General features: G+C 43.8%; 2 protein-coding genes across 9 annotated transcripts in view; one reads left to right on the forward strand and one right to left on the reverse strand.

Annotated features, from left to right (window-relative positions):
* Nucleotides 1-3,888, forward strand: part of OSTN (osteocrin) — a 104,356-nt gene extending 100,468 nt beyond the window's left edge. For 7 of the 8 annotated variants that reach the window (XM_062606239.1, XM_062606240.1, XM_062606242.1 and 4 more), the window contains 2 exons: nucleotides 3,135-3,214; nucleotides 3,535-3,888. In XM_062606239.1, the coding sequence (XP_062462223.1) occupies nucleotides 3,135-3,214; nucleotides 3,535-3,557 (103 nt within the window). In that variant the 3' untranslated portion in view covers nucleotides 3,558-3,888. Of the gene's footprint in view, nucleotides 1-3,134; nucleotides 3,232-3,534 lie in introns of all 8 variants that reach the window. The other variant, XM_062606236.1, reaches the window with a different exon arrangement.
* A 4,048-nt stretch (nucleotides 3,889-7,936) lies between these two features.
* UTS2B (urotensin 2B) lies at nucleotides 7,937-17,948 on the reverse strand. The gene is made up of 5 exons (XM_062606244.1): nucleotides 17,100-17,948; nucleotides 14,554-14,655; nucleotides 11,556-11,593; nucleotides 10,110-10,203; nucleotides 7,937-8,585 (listed from the first exon to the last, which is right to left on the reverse strand). Exons 1-5 carry the CDS (start codon nucleotides 17,221-17,223, stop codon nucleotides 8,560-8,562), a joined length of 384 nt encoding a protein of 127 aa, XP_062462228.1. The 5' UTR covers nucleotides 17,224-17,948; the 3' UTR covers nucleotides 7,937-8,559.
* Between the last annotated feature and the right edge of the window lie 573 nt (nucleotides 17,949-18,521).

Consider the following 18,521-nt stretch of genomic DNA (forward strand, 5'->3'; position numbering starts at 1 on the left):
TGGATGACCCAGGGAACTACAGACCAGTCAGTCTCACCTCTGTGCCTGGCAAAATCTTGGAGTAGATTCTCCTGGAAAGCATGCTAAGGCACATGAAAAACAACAAGGTGCTTGGTGACAGCCAGCATGGCTTCACACAGGGGAAATCCTGCCTGACCAATTTGGTGGCCTTCTATGATGGGGCTACAGAACTGATGGACAGGGGTAGAGCAGCTGATGTCATCTACCTGGACTTGCGCAGAGAGTTCAACACTGTCCCACACGACATCCTTGTCCCTAAATTGGAGTGACATCAATTTGACAGATGGAACGCTCAACAGATAAAGAGTTGTCTGGATGCCCACACACAAAGAGTTGTGGTCAATGGCTCAATGTCTGGCTGGAGACCAGTAACGAGTGGTGTCCTTCAGGGATCAGTGTTGGGACCGGTCTTGTTCAACATCTTTGTCACTGACATGGACAGTGGGATTGAGTGCGCCCTCAGCAAGTTTGCCGATGACACCAAGCTGTGTGGTTTGGTTGATGCGCTGGAGGGAAGGAATGCCATCCAGAGGGACCTTGACACGCTTGTGAGGTGGCCTAATGCCAATCTCATGAAGTTCAACAAGGCCAAGTATAAGGTCCAAAGCCTTGGGCAACACAGTGTTGTAGAAGGTGTCCCTGCCCATGACAGGGGGGTTGGAACTAGGTAATCTTAAGGTTCTTTCCAGCCTTAACTATTCTAGGAATAATAAGCTCATCCAATGAGTGACACAAAACACAAAATTCCTCCTTTCCCAGCATTATCAGCACAGTTTACAGTTTTGTGTTGAGATTATCACTTCTGGGGAGCTGATCAGTTCTTAAGTTTGGGATTGCCTCATTTATTAAAACCAGTTGAGTTGCCTTGATCACTGCATCGATAGTCAGACGCTACCAGAAGCATGGACCGCAGATCAGATCAGTGCTAGCTATGAAACCATAGTAAGACTGAATCTTTAGGTGGAAACAGGCAGAGGCTTCTGAACTCAGAGGCGTAAAACAGGACTGAGCACCCCACTGCTGTTGTGTACACTGTAGATAACAGCCCATTCCTGCACCAGTTAGGATAGTTACGTTTACAGACCAGATAATGACTTTTGAAGTGTGAAAACTGTTAAACAGGTTCAGCCCCCTGAATTAATACAGTGTGTGTAGTACTGCCTGGCAACACAGCAGAAACTTTTGGAAAAGAGTAGATCAAATGTAAGTCCACTTAACAGCTTGTTGTGGCACCCACCAGTTACAGCGGGGCCTAGATCCTATCTTGCTTATCAAGGTCAAGTCCTAAAGCTTTGAAAGCATGGGAAAAGCATGCAAGAAGACATGAGTCTTCAGAAGAAGCAGAAAGATCCATAGACAGACAGAGAGACTGAGACTCAGGAATCTTAGAAAAGGCTGCTTTTGAATATAAAACATCACTTTCTCCCTAGTAAGTGCTGAAATAAATATGGTCTGGTTTGCAAGACAGGGAGAGTGCGCTGACTGTCCTGTTGTGGCTCAGGATGGCCACGAGAGGGGAAGCTTCACTGCCTGCCGGCCTGCCTGCTCAAGCCTTCACAGCCTTTCCCATGGGCATGAATTTACAATTTCCTTCTCTGTTTAACTACAGAGCATGATGGTGTTAGAGCTAATGCTGCAGAACCTTAGCTCCCCCACCCCACAGTCCAGTCTGGGAAGTTAATTCCCCTTTTATCAAGTGAGACTCAGTATGAACCCAGCAGCCCAAATTTCCCTCCTGCCCCCCATCAGCTTGTGCCTACAGGTTTGGAAAAGAGTGCTGCCCTTGAGGAAACAGACGAAAGATCAGCTCTTGGCTTTCTTTCTCTGCTTTTTCTGTGTCATAATGCAACAGTGCAGCTACCTGAGGAAGGGACAAAGAGGGCTATACAAACGGCTCACCTTCATTTGGGATGTTTTGTAGCAACTCCAGTGTGACCGATATGGTGCTCCTTACATACATGATACACTGTCAGTTCCTGTTTCTTAACCTCATCTGAAAAATAGAGGCACTGCGAAATTGGCTGCTGATGCTCTGGGCTTCAGCCCATGCCTGAGAGGTGTGAGGAAAGGAGGCTGCTCAGTTGAGACTATGGACTAGACAGATACTTCTTGGTGCGGTTTGCAGAGACCCCAAAGCCACCAGCTGAGTGAACATGGCCATGCTAGCCCAAAGGCTTAGACTCAAGCACACCATAGCATGCTTTCCTGCTAGTTACTTTGCATTTGCCAACTTACAGTACAAAATTTTGTCTTATTTATGTTCCTTGACAAGGACAGAGAAAAGAGTTCATTTTCTACGGCTTCTCTTGTATCTGCATTTCACTGACAAATATTTCCAAGAGCAGAAGTAGAAGTTATTCTGAGCTGCAGAAATTCTCAACATCTCCACAATTAAATAAAACTTTTGCTGGTGGAAAAAATACTCAAAAATGTTGAATTAAGATGGGAACACTTCTTTTATATATTTTTTTTAAATAATAATAAAATATTCCTACATAGAAATTTCATCATTTTCTCATGCCATTATTTGTGAAATTATCAGGAAATGTAACATATGGAGGAAAAACCAAAACCAACCCCCTCCTGTTTTCAATCTCTTCAAAAGGTTGTTACTATACAATTTTGAGAAGAGTGCATTGCAGGAGATCCCATAGGAAAATCCTGATAGAGTTCATCTGTTACTGTGAAATATTTTCTACCTCCTTGCTTATCTTAGTCCTAGTTGGCCCTGGAGATTTCAAAGATCCTGGCTAATGGGCCACCTGAAGTGTATGATGCTATGCATGAAACAATTCCACTTTATACATGCAATGTATCTCCTTTCTTTTATGAATGGCAGTTAACCTGTGAAATAATCTGTTTGCTGATAAATAAAAACAGGGATAGTGGATCAACATTAGCCAGTCTGTTAAACAGGTACAACTCCTGCCTATTCTTTTGTAAGACAAGTAAAGCATCTTATTTTTAAACACTCACATCTTTGGCTGCTTCTACACAGCTGTTCTTTCTGAACAATAAGTTGTTAGTGGGATGAATGAAGGAATCCAAGTTGTAGTAGCATTTGTCCTTCCCCAGATTTTTCCCCTCTTTCCTTGCTTGTCTTCCCTCTGCAGGAAAGTGGTTGAGCTGCCTAAGAGACGTTTTGGAGTTCCTCTTGACCGGATTGGAGTGAGCCATCTTGGCAACACCAAGGGTTAGCAGTTCCTGCAAGTAAGCCAAAGTACTCTGGGTGTGGGCATGCTTGGAGAACCCCACCTACTCTCAGTTACACAGAGGTATTCAAGTCATGCCAGTAGGCTTGGAAAGAGTGGCTTGGGGAATGATGGCTTCTTACAGCGTGGATTGTGACTGTCAATTTAGCTTGAATGTTCTAAATTACAACTTAGTACCCCCCTACAAAAAACAAGTATTCATGACATTTTCGTTTCCTGTGGACCACCTCACAGCGTGCTTGTTCAAGCCTTGCATTTCTGACATGGGAAAACGTAATGCTTACTGCTTTTCTGCCTACAGGTGCTTCTGTTCTGAATGACTGACGCTGTATTGGAAACATTACAGAAATTCAGAAGATGCATCACAACATACCTTGTCATTGACTAATGATACAGTACTCAAGGAATTGACCTCCTGCAAAATTTTTTCACACTGCATTTTACAAATGTTACATTTACAAATAATAGCATTCAATTCATCAAGTCATAATGCTCTCACAGTTGTGCACAGTGTTACTGATAGGAGGGGACAGAAAGTATGTATATAATTTAATTGCATGGCATTTATTTCTTAAACCAGCAGAACTTCATTATCCTAGCAAGGACTGTTAGATTTTTTGGATTGAAAATAAAGCCTCCAGAGATGCCAAAAGCAGTCCATGGAAAGCAGACAGTTTGCTTTGCACATTTCTGTCAAGAGGGTGTTTGTTTCGTAGAGGAACGGAGGATTTAACAGTTGTGGGACAAACCTAGAATTTATTTCAGCTGCTGTTCGGGAAATGTCTACTGACATCACTAGGAGTTAGTCTGAATAAGAATGGTGACAATACCTTAATATTTGTCCTGATGGTTTTAGTAGTGTTTCTCATATCTCTGCACCATATTCAGACATATTTTCATTGTATGGCAGATCCTGAAATGTGGTGAGACTTCTAGATTCCTCTTCTAAGCTGATGAATATATTTCACTTCTCCCTATGCATAACATAGGATAGCATCCAAATATGAAGTCATCTACTTCCTAGGCCATCTGCACCATATGCCTTATTTTAGTCTCTTCATGTGTGCACAGGACATAATCTGAAATCTAATTCTGAAAGTTCAAGTATTTCTTGCTCTGGTAAAATGTAAACATGTCCTCTCCATTTCAGAGTAAGACAGGTTATCTTAAATCCTGTTTCAGGCTTTTCCATGTTTTTTTCTTTTTTTCCAGATTATAAAATATAGCTGAAAAGAGCTGTTTGCTGAAATCTCAATGCTCAGATTTGTAGCTGATGTTTCCTAAACCTTACATGCTTCTTCTTGGTCTTTGGTCCATGTCAGCTAAACTCTTTGGATTGCTATTTTGGGTATAAATCATCCTTAGATTTACAAAAGAAGATACATTGAGAAGGGGATTATGCAGGACAAAGATAAAAAAAAATCTTTACAAACACTCTGTATCAGGCAGGGAGTATGGCTGGAGATAGGATTTAAGTGTTGAATTCTTAATCTTGTACGAGGCACAAAGCATCTGACCATCAGCTAGAGGAAAATACAGTCAGCTTCTTAGCTACAGGAAAGGAGTTGGGAAGTCAGCGAGCCTTTGAGGCTAAAGCTATTGTGAGGATTGGGACTTTGGGGCAATTGCCCCATTTCAGGCCGTGGTGGGAGATGAGGCTCACACTCAGCAGTGCAGGTAGCATCCAATTTATGCCTGGGAGGGGGCAGTGCTCAGCCATGGCAGAGGCTTTTTCCGTTTTTCTCTGTGCTTACAGCTCTGGCCTGAGACGGGCACTGGCCCAGCCACAGGAAGTTTGCAAGAAACTTGTTTTTCTTCACATTTCCAATATAAGATAATGCTGCTGAGAGTAGCTGCGCAAACCAGTGAATCACATCAAGAGATGCCCCTGTCTTTCCCATCAAGCAGAGCAATCTTTAGCTGAGTTGGGTGATCATTCCTCCTTCAGTGGGTGAGGTGAAGCACTGCAGATGCTCTCGAGACCAAGATCTTGAAAGTTGTAGAAAGAAATAAGAGCTGTAAGACCCCATGTGATCATCTTGGGGTTTTTCCCCCTGCTTTTCCTCTGGTTTTACTGCTCATTTTCTGTGTTAAAATTGCATGTGAAGGCTTGAAGATCTGGATTGAGTGGATGCATGTAGATTGGCTGACTAAAGACAAGATTTCCTGTCCATGCTAGAAGTGAGTCTGTAAATGTAGTCCCAGACAAGCCCAGACCCTGTCTTCTACAGTGCACTGCCACCACCTATCCTAAGCCTACCCTGGGGTTTTGTGAACAGTTATCTTCTTGCACTGAGCTCATCCAGTCTGCAGATAATCTGCTTGCAAGAGAGCCATATGTTTGGGACATGGGCAGATTATGGAAGTGATGACCTGACCATTCATACAGCTGTCAAAAGCAGCATGGACAGAGCCATTGCATGATGTATTTTGGGAGACTGAGAGGAATCCAGTGCTAACACAGCAGCTTTGCAAAGACACTGCTAGATCGTAAGAGTGTTGAAAAGTTCTCAAGTATTCGGGCTTCCAAATAAAGAGGGGGTTTAAAGCCTGTTAATTGTGAGCAGAAATTATCTTTATCTGAAGGATTATGTTAAAGCAAAGCAGGAAAGAGGTGTCTGTGGTGGTGTTGCTTGGAACTGGCAGGTGGAAGCTTCAGTCCTGTTTTTGGCTTCCACAGTGTTGTGTGGACTACTTGTGAGAAAGGAACAGCCTTTCTGTTTCTCTGCCCTATCCATCACAGAGCACTCTATGACCTCCTGTGGCTCAAAAAGCACTATTTAAAATCCATAAATTGGCAGGTGCTGTTTATAATATGATGGTATCTAAAAGGCTGAACACCACAATTTGTTTTCATAGACAATGTTGGATAGCTTCACTCATGGTGCCTAGCATAGAGGTCAACAAATGTGAAATGAGGATATACTGCAGAATCCATTGCACTAGATTTGCCTTGTGCTGCCTGTTTGCAAATCCATTCAGACAGATAATAAACCAACTAGATGGTCTACTAGAATGTCTGAGGCAAATCTCTTTAATTATTGCCTGTGGGTCATTAACCTTAGCAGGAGTGACTGCCCAAGCATGGGTAAATTGTGAGCAGCCACAATGTGGAGGGTGGCAGCTGAGAAAGAGTTTCTATTCTGCTTGTGTAGGAGAAAGAACAGTACCCTCATAGTGACGTGTTGAGGGTGAGCCTAGGGAAAGCATCACTACCTTTGCTTCAAATTAGTAAATAAATTGCATTCAACACTTGCTCATCACTCTAGTAGAAGCACGTAACATAGCAGCATGTAGCTCCTGTAAGGAAGTAGAGGGGTAGTTTGGGTACTATGAGCAAGTAAATAACAGTGCTGATAGGCTGTAGCACACCATATGGGCTAAAAAATCACTGCTAAGCTGCATGGTGCGTTGCACTTCAGGAATTTCCTGTGTCTAGATCAGAGCAAGCTGTTAAACAGCCACAGATGCTGTACTCCTTTTCCTGACTTGCTGGTGAGCTGCCACACTGGGTCGGGAAGGCATGACTACAGCTAGCAGGTAACAAATAGATCCTGCTGCTCTGGCCTTTCATTGCACTGGGATTTCCTGCAAGCCAAAAGCATCTGAGCTGAAGACCAGCTTGGGGCATGCAATGAAGCTCTTGTAACACACCTCCCTTTCAGGCAGAGCACCAAACTCTTAAAGAAAGAGAGATCCTTCTCTTGGCAATAGGCCATGATTTTTTTCCTGCATTTGGTGCTGTTGTGAGGGTATGTGAAAGTCTGCCCCATATACCTCTTCACTTGCACAAAAGTAACAGGAAATGGGTTCTGAAATAACAAAGAATTAATGCTAATAGTGAAGTGTATTTTGCATGTCATTAGAGCTCACTGATATAATCAAACTGGTTTTATTCCATGGATGTTGGCTTTGCCCTGTAATAGGATGAATACATCTCCTGTTAATAAAGTACACAAAAAGTACTGCTGTGGTTAAGCATGCACTTCTTGCCAGAGCCCAAGGCAATGAATGTAGATTGGTAATTGCAGCTTTTGGAGAGGTAAAGTTTTGAAGACTACATAGTATGCAAGCTACAGTTAAATAGCATAACTTGGTGGGGCTGGAGAGAGAGTTCAATTCTAATCAAAATCAGGCCACACATTACTAGGATCTACCAGATTCTGCTCTCATTTACACTCTTGGAAACCACAGAGTTAACATCAAGATTTACTCTGGGGATATGGTCCTTTCGGTTTGTTCTTTTTTTTCAAATAAATGTGGATAATGTGACTTAAGATGAATATATGTAAGAACCAGTGATAGACTGTGATCTCTTCCTTTTGGACAGAGGAAGACGTAATTCTGTAGTAGAAAAAGACAGCTAGCATCTGCACTGGCCAGCCAGATGAGCCAAAAATCTCTGCTGAAAACAGCTTTTAGGGGTGAATAGTTAGAAGTCAAGTCCTATGAGGATAGCAGCCCACATATATTCATGAGAAAGACACAACTCTCATTCCTGATTTTGGCCAAAAGGAAGGCCTCTTCAGGCACACTGAAAGAGACCAGTGTTGCTATACCTAGGTATTTAATGGGAACCTTTTTTGCCATTGTAAACTTCACATGAACCATTAAGGTAACAAGAACCTACAATAAGGGAAACGTGTTGTGTCTTGGGCCTCTGCAGGGGGTGAGAAAGAAAACAGCATGTGCTTCTGTGCAACAGAAAAATCTTTATTGGAATGATATCCAAGGGGTCCAGGCTTCTGTGTCTGTCCTCCCCCAGACCTACTGCGCACACTGACAGGACACAACAAGGAACAGCTCTGGCTCAGCAAGCCGAGGCAGGCAGCTCTGAGTCCTTCACCCAATTACACCCAATCTGCCTTCCTGTCCCAACAGCGTGTATCAGGTCATCACAGACCTACTCGTAGGAAGTGATAGGAAATGGAGACATCACTGTGAGCAATGTCTGCAGATGTGGGCAGAGGCCCAAACTCAGAGGAACTGAGTTAGTGCTTGGTGCCTCAGGGGACCTGGTGAGAAGGGGAAGAGTGTACAGTGGCAGCAGACTGAATGGCACACACAGGACAGTAAGGGAAGTTGGTGAGCATCTTCCAAGTAGAAGATCACAGTGGGATAAACCTGCAAAGAAGGAACAGTTGAGAGTGGTAGTGGGTTACCAGCTCTTGTCACAGTCCCTGTTAGAGTTGGCTGTTGTATAATTGTGGAGGATGGCACTCAACTTAGCAGCACGATGACAGAACAGAACAAACTCTTAACACATTAATGCCCAGCAAGGCATTTGGGGAAGGGCTCATGTTCATCCTCCAGTCCTGGCAAGCCTTCAGATGCAGTATTTCCAAAAGCAGGCTGGGAAGGGATACAAGAGAAGGATGTTAGTATCCAAGGAAGTTTTCCAGCTTCCTATTCTAGCCCCATGTCTTGAGAGAGTTGGGGTGTGAAGCTAGCATTGTGCTTTCTGGGCACATCTCAATAACCATCTTTGACTTCATATAAAACTTTTAGAAGTTGTTTCTTTTAGCTGCTTATAGTGTAAATAAGGGGTGTAAAAGTTGCTTCCGTGTCCAGGCACTCAGCTGGTAACTGGCCTCCAAACAACACTGATGTCTGTGGGAGCTTCTAGGCAAACTAGGCTGGGGAAGGATGCACGTTTTGGTGTTGGAAAAAAAAAAAAAAGCTGTATCACCAGCATGCCTTGTTCTTTGAATCTTTTGTGGGTCTCCTATTGTTAAGTATGAGAAGAGATTTCTATCCAGGTTTTGAAAGCAGGATCTTGGGGCAAAGCTTCTACTGAATCAGCAGTGCTCATGCTGAGACATGAGATTCTCTCCTAGACTGGAAGGACTTTAGATGAAGGCAAAGATTCTTTGTCAGAATCTGATTTAAACCTGGCAGGGCAAAGTAGTTTTATCTGCATTTGAACTTTCCAGACTGGTGGGGGTATGAATTAGAGTAGCCAAACTAAAGACAGCCTCCAGGATTGCCTATAAACTGCAGATTGTCTCAGGATCACCTGAGCACTTAAACAAGCCTCGCACAAAAAGATTTTCCCTTGGTTGACCGGGAGGTTGTCAGCTTGCTTGTGCACAGAGCATGTGGGTAAGGGCAGAACTAGCTCTTTTGGGTTTAGGCCAGAGCTGTCATCAGTGACTTCTGGTTTGCAGCTGCCACAGCTTAGGGGAGGAATCCACTGAAAGCCAGCATGAACAGTATTGTCCATGTGCTTGTCAGGGGTGGCCTTGCAGGAGCACTGCTGTTATGTGCTCCTGAGTCACTGAATACAGACTGGGCAAAGCTTGGGGACCAACTGGGGGACCTACCAAATCTTAGTTCCCTGCATTCTTGGTTGATTTCCACATCCTTTTTAGCTGCTTTTCAACAGCAAGAACAAGTGCTCCTTTTTTCTCTGGAGGGATGCAGTGACCTTGGCAGACAAGAATGCATGCCAAATTCATCATTATGCCTTCAGCACTAGCTTTGTGCCCAGAGCAAAGCAATTTGTGCACTTAGGGGACGTGTTCATACATAACTCGCCCCCTCCACTACAAGCACTCCTTGCTCATATAACCCCATGTTTCTCTGTGAAAAGCAGGATGCAACACTGACTGCCTTCAGTAAGGTCCTGGGTGTGCAGACCTGGTGTATCTGCCCTGACAGCAGACAGGGTTGGGTACAGAGTTCTTCTCTACTTCTCTCAAGGGCTGCTAAACCAGCCAGCCATTAACAAGAGAGGGCCAGGACTGCTAGAAAAACTGCCAACCTGTTTTTCAGCATATTTGGGTCATGTTTACTGTCACTGTCTTTGTTGCAGAAAGGAAGCCCTGGAGATGAGAGCTGGATGGGATGGTTACAGGGCTCTAACCCAAAACCTACCGCGTTTTTTGGGCTGGGATGCTGAAAGACTTTCCAAGGCATAGGCCATTTCTGACCCTTCCTCAGTTGAGAGCTGATCCTTCAACTTCTCCAGCTGTTTAAACATAAACACAGCAGTAAACAAATGCTCCGTCATGAGGAGCTCCACAGCACGCTGGCAAGCACAGGGCAGCTCAGAGGCAGGAGGTACAGGCAACCTGGTTGTCAGCATCACTGGAGAAGGCAGGGTCTTCCCTGGAGCAGGACCATTGCAGGAAGATCTACCTTTGGAGCTTTCAAACCTCCTCATGTCCTCCTCCATTAAGCTGCCTGTTTGGTGGCAGCAGTGTAGGCACTGTCTGCTCTTCCCCACACACCAGGGTGCAAACCCTTGTAGTGAGAAGGCTGCATAGGAGGATATTGCACCACTAATTGTCAAGTCACCGCTGGGGAAGGAGGTCTCCAGGAATCCACCCACTGCAGCAGAGAACATTGCTTCTCCATTGCTCTATGTTGTCCCTTCTCTCCCTTCCTCCAGTTCTGGCTAACTTCCTTTGGTTAGGATGTACAAAGTCTACGGTATTTCTTCTCCATCTGTAGCTACTCTTTTCTAGTAGACCAGGAACATCTGTGGCCCATATCTAGACTTCTCTGGATGTGTTACTCCCAGGAAGCCAGAGCTTGATGTCCCTCAGCACTGGAGCGACGGACTAGGGTAGGATCTAGCAGCCTTCCATCTGGAATGCCACACCGTGATTTTTCAGTCTGAATTGGAAAGTGCCAAGAGGAATCCAGCAGGACCTCCAGGATCCACACGGACATGTGGACTTGACCTGAGAAAGTGGAAAAAGGGCTTCCACTGCTTGTGGGTTTTGGGGCACAGGGGGAGCCATGTCAGGGTTTCAGCATGCCTTTCCCTGTTCCTGAGACTGGATGTAGGATGGGCCTTAATCTTGATGTCTGTGAGTGTGTCCACTCTGCTCAGCACAGCAGGGCCCTGACCCTGGGTAGGGCCTCTCTGACTAGTAAAGAGTTCAGGCAAAAATAATTCTGGATAGGCATGCAGTGGCTATCCCTAACTTCAACCTGTTACCTAATGCAGCCAGCTGATGCAATGCCTACGAAGGCAGCATGACCTCCTTTTCTTCCATGGAGATTTCTTTGGCATTCATTTTTTTCCTGGCTTGGCCTTCTCTGCCATTCCACTGGTGGCAGAGGGAAGAGCTGCCTCAGCTTGTACTGTGCTAGTCTATAGCCTTGCTCTCTTTTTATATATTCCAGCCTGTGCAGCTATTTAGCCCAGGTTCTGCTTTTCTGTTTGTGTGATATATGCTTATATTACAGCTGCAGAATGAAAAGGAGAAAGATACAAAGATAAAAGAATAGGGCATAAAGACAGTATGCACAATTCTTAAGCTATTCATACAACAATATGCATATATGTGTCTCTATATTTGCTACTCTCACCTTTTCAAGCTCTTCAAATTTCTTTGCCAGCTCCCAGTCTGCAAGAAGGAGAGTAACATCAGTATCTGAATTGCTTCCCAAAGCTCAAACAAAAACTATGTTCTTCATTTAACCACTTCAGGGGTTGACAAGAAAAGACCTAGTTATCACCTCATTCCTGTTAGTTATCTCCAAATCTATGGTAGCAGAATCAGTGACAGAAAAGCAGGCTTTCTCTGATGAGTTCTATGAACTTCACTCTAATTGTCCATTGATGAGGGAGGACACTTTATTGTTCACCAGGCTCTAGGAGAATTGGCCCAACAAAGTCACATACTGTATGATACCAACTCAGATGAACCTCTTTGCTGTTTTTTCATTTTTTTTCCTGATAACAGCAAGACCCTAATGCTGGCTTTCCTGTCACTGGCCTTTTATATGAACTCCCATTTCTTCCTTTAAGACTTGTGTACCCTCACATCACCCACGCAGGCAGAAGTCAGAAGACACAGATTTTGCCTAGCATAACTTACTGCTTTATAAGTCAGCAAACATCAGGGTTGGCAGAGTGGAGCAACAGCAGTGAGTGCATAGATTCTACACTTCTAAATGTTAGGAAGCCTGGGAACCAGCTTCATAGATTAGATTTAGAGATCTCAAGTCTGAGCAGAACTGTACTAGAATGTCAAAAAAATATGAATTAACTGCCCTGAGATAACACATCCAGGACAAGGAAAGAGTTACGTGCCTATGAACGGTATCTAAAACCTCCAGCTGTATTGGGAAGGGCCTGGACTAACAGTAGGAAAAGCTGCAGGAAGGGATGAAAGATTTCAATCTCACTCCTCTTGAGGACTAAGATACCCTATTCCAGACTCAAACTGATGTCAAAAGCAGTTATTAACAAAAAAAAAAAAAAGAAATAAATAGATGAAACAATGAAAAGCACCATGACAAAATAAGCTAAATCAAAGCTGAGTTACTGGACTACAGCAGCTCTCCTAGGAGGGGAGCACAAAGTGATCAGGTGGTTTTAAGTGCCAATTTTGGAAAAAATGCACTAAACTAAGCAGAAGGGCCAGGAAAGAGCTGAAGAATGTCTCTGCTGTGCCTGACAAGAAAGCCAAAACCCAGCCCTGGTGCTGCCTCCTTTGTCTGCTCCTAACGTGGCAGCAGGCGTTGATCTGCATCTCCAAGAGGATTTAGGATACAGTTTCCTCTGATTTCAGATAAGACTTCAGCACAAAGACACATTGCCAGACTTAGGTTTTTTTAAAAAAAAAACATCTGAAACTGAGCAGCCAAGAAGGAGCTGACTGCCTTTCCAGTTTCTCCTTCAAGAAGGAAACAATTCAGTTGAAAAATTCAGAATATTTTATGACTGATATTAATCCAGCAGAAAAAGGAGCAGTTCCTAACCAAATCCATTGCATCAGAGCTCAGTTTAACAGATAGTCTGGGTATGGGCTGGGATCTGGGAGGTGGGGGCTCTGTTCCTGGTGCTGCCAGCAATGACCTCAAGCAGATTCCTTTTAAGAATGTCTTTATGTATCCATAAGGTAAAGACACCCAGGCCTGCAGATCTACAAGTCAAAAGTGGCACTTAAGAGATAATTATTTTGTTATTATTGTTACTATTATTATACACATTTTTACCTCTTTCAGAATTTCAAGTGTGTGTTTTGGCTTAACTTTCTGCAAACTGTAAGCTTGGCCAATGACTGCTATGAATAGAAAATGAACAGTGGTTGAAATTTGGAACAGATTATCTCAAGCAGGGGGAAGGAAGTTAATTTATGCATGCAGCTTTGAGAAACTGCCTGCTGTAAATCCTCTGTCTGCGCTCTGCTCAGAGATTCATTAGATTCAATTGTCTGGCATAAAATGCAGCCTTTCCTCTAGGAGCAATAAGTGCAATAATCCATAAACCAATCATAAAAATGTTATTTCTTGAATGCATCTCCTTTGCAAGAAGAATGCCTTGCTTAGAACAAGGATTTGATTTATTTGTGTTTATTTATTTGTCCCAGGATTGTTTAACCACTGCTTCACTGCATTAACAAGGAGCTGGGGAAGAGCACGGAGTGATTTTGAGAAATGGATTTTCATAACAGAATTTTTGCTGGGCCCCATTCTTGGCTGTTTTCACAAGGAAGATCGGCTTCCTGCTCCAAGACCACCACATACAGCCCAAACCCTCCCCTAGCTCTGGTGGCTGTGGGAATAGCTGACCCCTGAAATCCTTATGGCAGTTGTGATTGCTGTGCATAGTGTCAGAGAAAGCCCAAACTTTTCTTCAGTGTGTCTGAGTTTAGCCACATGTGGCTGGCTTTAAATATGGTGTCTGTTCACAGAGCACAGACAGGAAAATCCTCTCCATGATCCATCTTTGGCCTCTGTGCTGTCTGGGAAAAGCCTGTTGTCTCAACCTCCTCCAGCAGTAGCAGGACCTTAGGCTCAGATAGGAGCTCCCACTACCCTTCATCCAACCTACACCTGACCCCAAGTGATCAGTCTCACCCATATGATCTCTGCAATCCTGACTCTGCCCCACTCCCCCATATGCTCACAAGGTGCTGCTGGTTTTAGCATGCCAGCAAGCCACTGAGCTGAATCTCAAAAGTACATGAGGCTGTATGGAGTGTGGTTGCAGAGGTGACTCCCAAGGCTGGCCCATGCCCCCAGTACACAATGTCTCAGGGATAGCAGGGGCACAGGGACTCAGCAGCAGCTCTTCTTTCTATTACTTCTGTGCACACACACAAGCATGCTTGCCAGCTCAGTGTTAAGTGTCTGAAGATCCAGGGTGCATGTTTTGGGGCAGCTTTATGTTGCATTGCAAAAGCATGTCCAGGAGCTCCATGATGGGGAACATCTCACATTAATCACATGTAGACACCATGCTGGGTGCTTCTGCTTTCTGAGCAGTTGGCATTTCTGAGAAACCTGAGAAGCAGGTTCCCTGCATTCATGCAAAAATGGATCCAAGAGGATGAGATCTCCGATCCTGTTCACTTACCAATATTTTCTGGTCTCCGCCATGCGAGTTTCTTATTAAGAAGCAGAGTCAGCAGTGTTTCCTCGTGATTTGTGTCTTCTCTCTCCGGAAGCACTTGGTTATCTGCAGCACATAAAACACACCTTTCTCAGTCTGTAATGATAAAATGGATCAATCCCAGCCCCCAACATTAAACCAAAAAATGAAGTAGGGTAATAAGTGGAAAGAAAACATCTCCTGTCAGCACCTGTCCACCTGTCTATTAGGGTGGAAAGACCTCTGGGGAAGAAGAAGATGTGTGAGCATAGAATAAAATGTCCAGACAGTGAGGGCTGCACAGTGAAAGGGTGTGGAATGGGGGAACCTTCCCTGTTAGCTCTGGGCTTCTGGCCAGTCTCACTGCAGCCTCATCAGCATGGCTGGCTGCAGAGAGCTGGAGCCATCACCTTGGTTTAGACAGTCTAGACCTCTTGTGTAGTGGATGTGTCTGCAAAGCCAGGCAGGAACCCATGAGATCTTCTCAGAACTACAGGTGTTACCCCGCTCACACTATTCACCTTCCCAGGGGCAAAAGAGGTGCGAACTTAACGCTCATGAGGGCTGACATGTGGGTACCACAACTGAAAAGCCCTGCAGCTCTGCAGTCTGTTCTTGCACTCACTCAGCCTTGGGGCTACTCTATCTGATTGCCAGTGGTATCATAGGATTCCTCTTGAACAGAGTCAAAGTGTGGAGGAGCTTAAAGCAAGCCTCTTTAGCTGTAGACCATAGAATCATAGAATCATAGAATAGTTAGGGTTGGAAAACACCTTAAGATCATCAAGTTCCAGCCCCCCTGCCATGGGCAGGGACACCTCACACTAAATCATATCACCCAAGGCTTTGTCCAACCTGGCCTTGAACACTGCCAGGGATGGAGCATTCACAGCTTCTCTGGGCAACCCATTGCAGTGCCTCACCACCCTAAGAGTAAAGAACTTTTTCCTGAATCTTTCTGTTTTCCAGGGAAAGCCTCTCCAAACTGCTGTCCTAAAGCAATTTGGACTTCTTTATGAGGCCTCTTCAGGGAGCTTTCTCAGTGGTTTTGCTTTAGTGGTTGTGGCTATGCCCTCAAATGAATGGTGGGGAAGATCAAGGGTTTAACAGAAACCAGCAGACACACAGGATGGGACTAATCAGAGCCCTAAAGGCTCTCAGATCCTCCCAGCTCTGATGAACAGATTTCCAGAATAATCTGAAACTTGAATTTTGCATTCATTTTTGAGAATGACAGAATGGAAGCCAGACTTTACAGGGAGAATGGTCATTCCCCAGAACCTTTGGTCTGAACACCGTCTGAACACCCGTGCCTCACACCCAGATCCTACAAAGCCCTTGAAGATGCCTAGATTTCCACAACTGGAAAATACAGAAAGGCTTATTTTCTCTTTTTCCAGGATCTTTAGGATCTGCACCCTCCATTCAAGGAGGTGACAAAGGAAAAAATGGTCTCGTATAGCCATCAGCTCTTTATAGGTGTGATGAGATTAATGCAATTATTTCTGAGACACGAGACAAAACATTGTGCCAGATGAGTCTTAAGGATGCTCAAGAGTGTATGGGAATCAGCTCCATTTGCTAAAATAACATAAATCTGCTGAAGCAGAGGAGCCCTGGCCAAAGTGATGCTCCAAGTATGTGGCCAGACTCAATCCTGCCTCACGCTGCGGCTGAACCCTCTGGTCCTGGTTGTGATCTCTGGAAAAAACCCCAAGGGAGTTGGTAGAGCTACATGCTGTGTAAAACTCGTGGAGTGCTATAAACCTCATTCCTAAATCTGAAAGACAGTTATTATTCTAAAATAGCTACTTCTAGTCATTTGGGGGATTTGCTACAGAAAAAAACCCACCCTATAAACACTCCAGTAAAAACCAAAGAGAAGCAGTATGTAGGTAAAGTGGCTTCAGTAATGTTTTGGTTGACATTACAAAAATAAACAGGTGATATAAGAGGAAAAATAATTTGAAAAGCAATGTTATTTTCAAGCCTATATTTAGCATCTCTTTTTCTTATTTCCACTGCCAAGTCTCTTTAAGAAAGAAGATAAATGATTGACATTTCCCTGCAGAACAAGTTCAAGCAAAGATTAATTTAAATTATGGGAGAACATATAAAAAGAAGTTTTGTGAATAAAAAAAGTTCAGCAGCACCCTACTACTGACATTTATGAGCTGTCAAATCTCATATGGTACATTCCGGAATTGCTACTCTGTGATATTTTAATGTTTTTCTTTGGAAATTTTCTTCTGGGAGAGAAAGAGCTACCCTTACCAGATTTCACCAGATCTGATATTTTTACTGATTAGCAGACTATATCATACTATCAGCTGCAGACCAGAAGGACAGCTTTAGCTCATGTTAATATGAACAAGTCTCTGAGTAGCACCCATGTTAATTTTTTAGTATTGCTCAAGGTTCATTTTATTTTCTTCACACATAAATGAGTGTTGCATTGGCCGTGACAAGCAGCAAAGCAAAGCAAAAATATTACCACCTACCTGTGTCATCTAGTTTGTATTCCAGCTTACCTTGTAGTAAAAAAGGCTCTCCATGTGTAGATGGGATATACACAGTCATGGTCAAGATGGCTAGCACCCCAAGGAACAGCTGGACAGACCACATCTTCTCCACGTTCCCACTACCTAAAAGCATTCTTCCTTCAGCCACGGTGGAGGACTTCAATGCAACTCAGTGCCAGATGAGCTCACTTTTAAGAGGCAGTGGATGTGCCGTGATTGCAAATGGCCTTTGGAGGAGGGGAGAAAAATATCTCTGGAGACATAATTCAACCTGTCAATATGATTCACTCCTTTGGGAGTGGACAGAACAACCCAGTTACAGATGTCAGATGGAACCTGTTCAATATATCTCATATCAGACTGATCTAATGAATTCTGATGCTCCCACAGGCGTGCACTGTGCACACACATTGATACACATTCCATATGTACATACATTAAAAATATTTTTTGGTGGCTGCTCCTTTAATAGAGTTCAGACACGAAGACTCCCACATTAGCAAGGAAGATTTGTCTAACGTACAGTTGCCATATGTCCCCAGTTTGGACGGAATCAGGTTAATGGGTTTTTGTAATTTATCATCTCACTTCCTAGTGCCTATATTAATTAATGTGAGATATAATGAGTGCTGAAGTTGTGGGAAACAGAAAGGGAGAGCTCTTTTCATTTAACTGATTGGAGGATGTTAAGTGTGTCTCACTCACCGTGACTTATGGCTTTGTCAACGGGAAAGGCATCACACCCTATTTTGGGATTCTGTCTGAGTGGGGGTGTGCAGATTTGGCAGCAGATATGGAATACATCAAGGATGGGCAACTGTCTTCAGGGTTTTTTTGAGAAAAAAGAAGTGGAAGGTCAGATGCTGGTTCTGACTGCACAGTCGTATAGTTTAGAGCAAAGCATTGAGTATTGAGGTATATTCCATGTCTTCTCCAGAACCCTATTTGTTGTCTATCCATCCCTATTCATCAGGGACCTGCTACTAGTTTCTATTACAACCTTACCAAGAAAAATGTCATAATAGTAACAGTGCTAAGCTTTGTTTTTCACTTCTGCTTCTTCTGCAGAACTGAATCATCTGTACTTGCTTTGGTCTAACCCCAGGCAGCAACTAAGCACTAAACAGCCACTCACTCCCCCCCATGGTGGGATGAGGGAGAGAATCAGTCCAATCTCTGATTTGTACATACACTCCTAGTGACTCACTTTGTGTGCCTTTTTGACTCCACATTATGCCAGATTACCCAACATAGCTTCCTCTGATGGTACCTGCACTTCATCTCAACTAAAAGACAGTATGATTTCCATATTTGGGCTTTTGGCTTCTAGTCCCCAGCTCTCCCTGCAACATGCTGTGCTATAGAATGGCTAGCTTTTTAATATCCCTTTACATATTTACTTTTTACTAATAAATAGTGTGAAGAGGCTCA

The sequence above is a fragment of the Pezoporus occidentalis genome, unplaced genomic scaffold (assembly GCF_034315485.1).
Source record: "Pezoporus occidentalis ecotype Australia unplaced genomic scaffold, CSIRO_AGI_Poc_V1 ctg95, whole genome shotgun sequence".
In the NCBI taxonomy this organism is placed as follows: domain Eukaryota; kingdom Metazoa; phylum Chordata; class Aves; order Psittaciformes; family Psittacidae; genus Pezoporus; species Pezoporus occidentalis.

What these genes read in the sequence shown, in the direction of transcription:
- UTS2B (XM_062606244.1), bottom strand. Translation starts at nt 17,223, where the DNA reads ATGCTTTTAGGTAGTGGGAACGTGGAGAAGATGTGGTCTGTCCAGCTG. An exon ending in GCGGAGACCAGAAAATATTG is followed by an intron (nt 11,594 to 14,553) that starts GTAAGTGAACAG and finishes TCCTTCTTGCAG; the next exon opens with ACTGGGAGCTGGCAAAGAAA. An exon ending in ATCCCAGCCCAAAAAACGCG is followed by an intron (nt 8,586 to 10,109) that starts GTAGGTTTTGGG and finishes ATCCCTTCCCAG; the next exon opens with CCTGCTTTTGGAAATACTGC.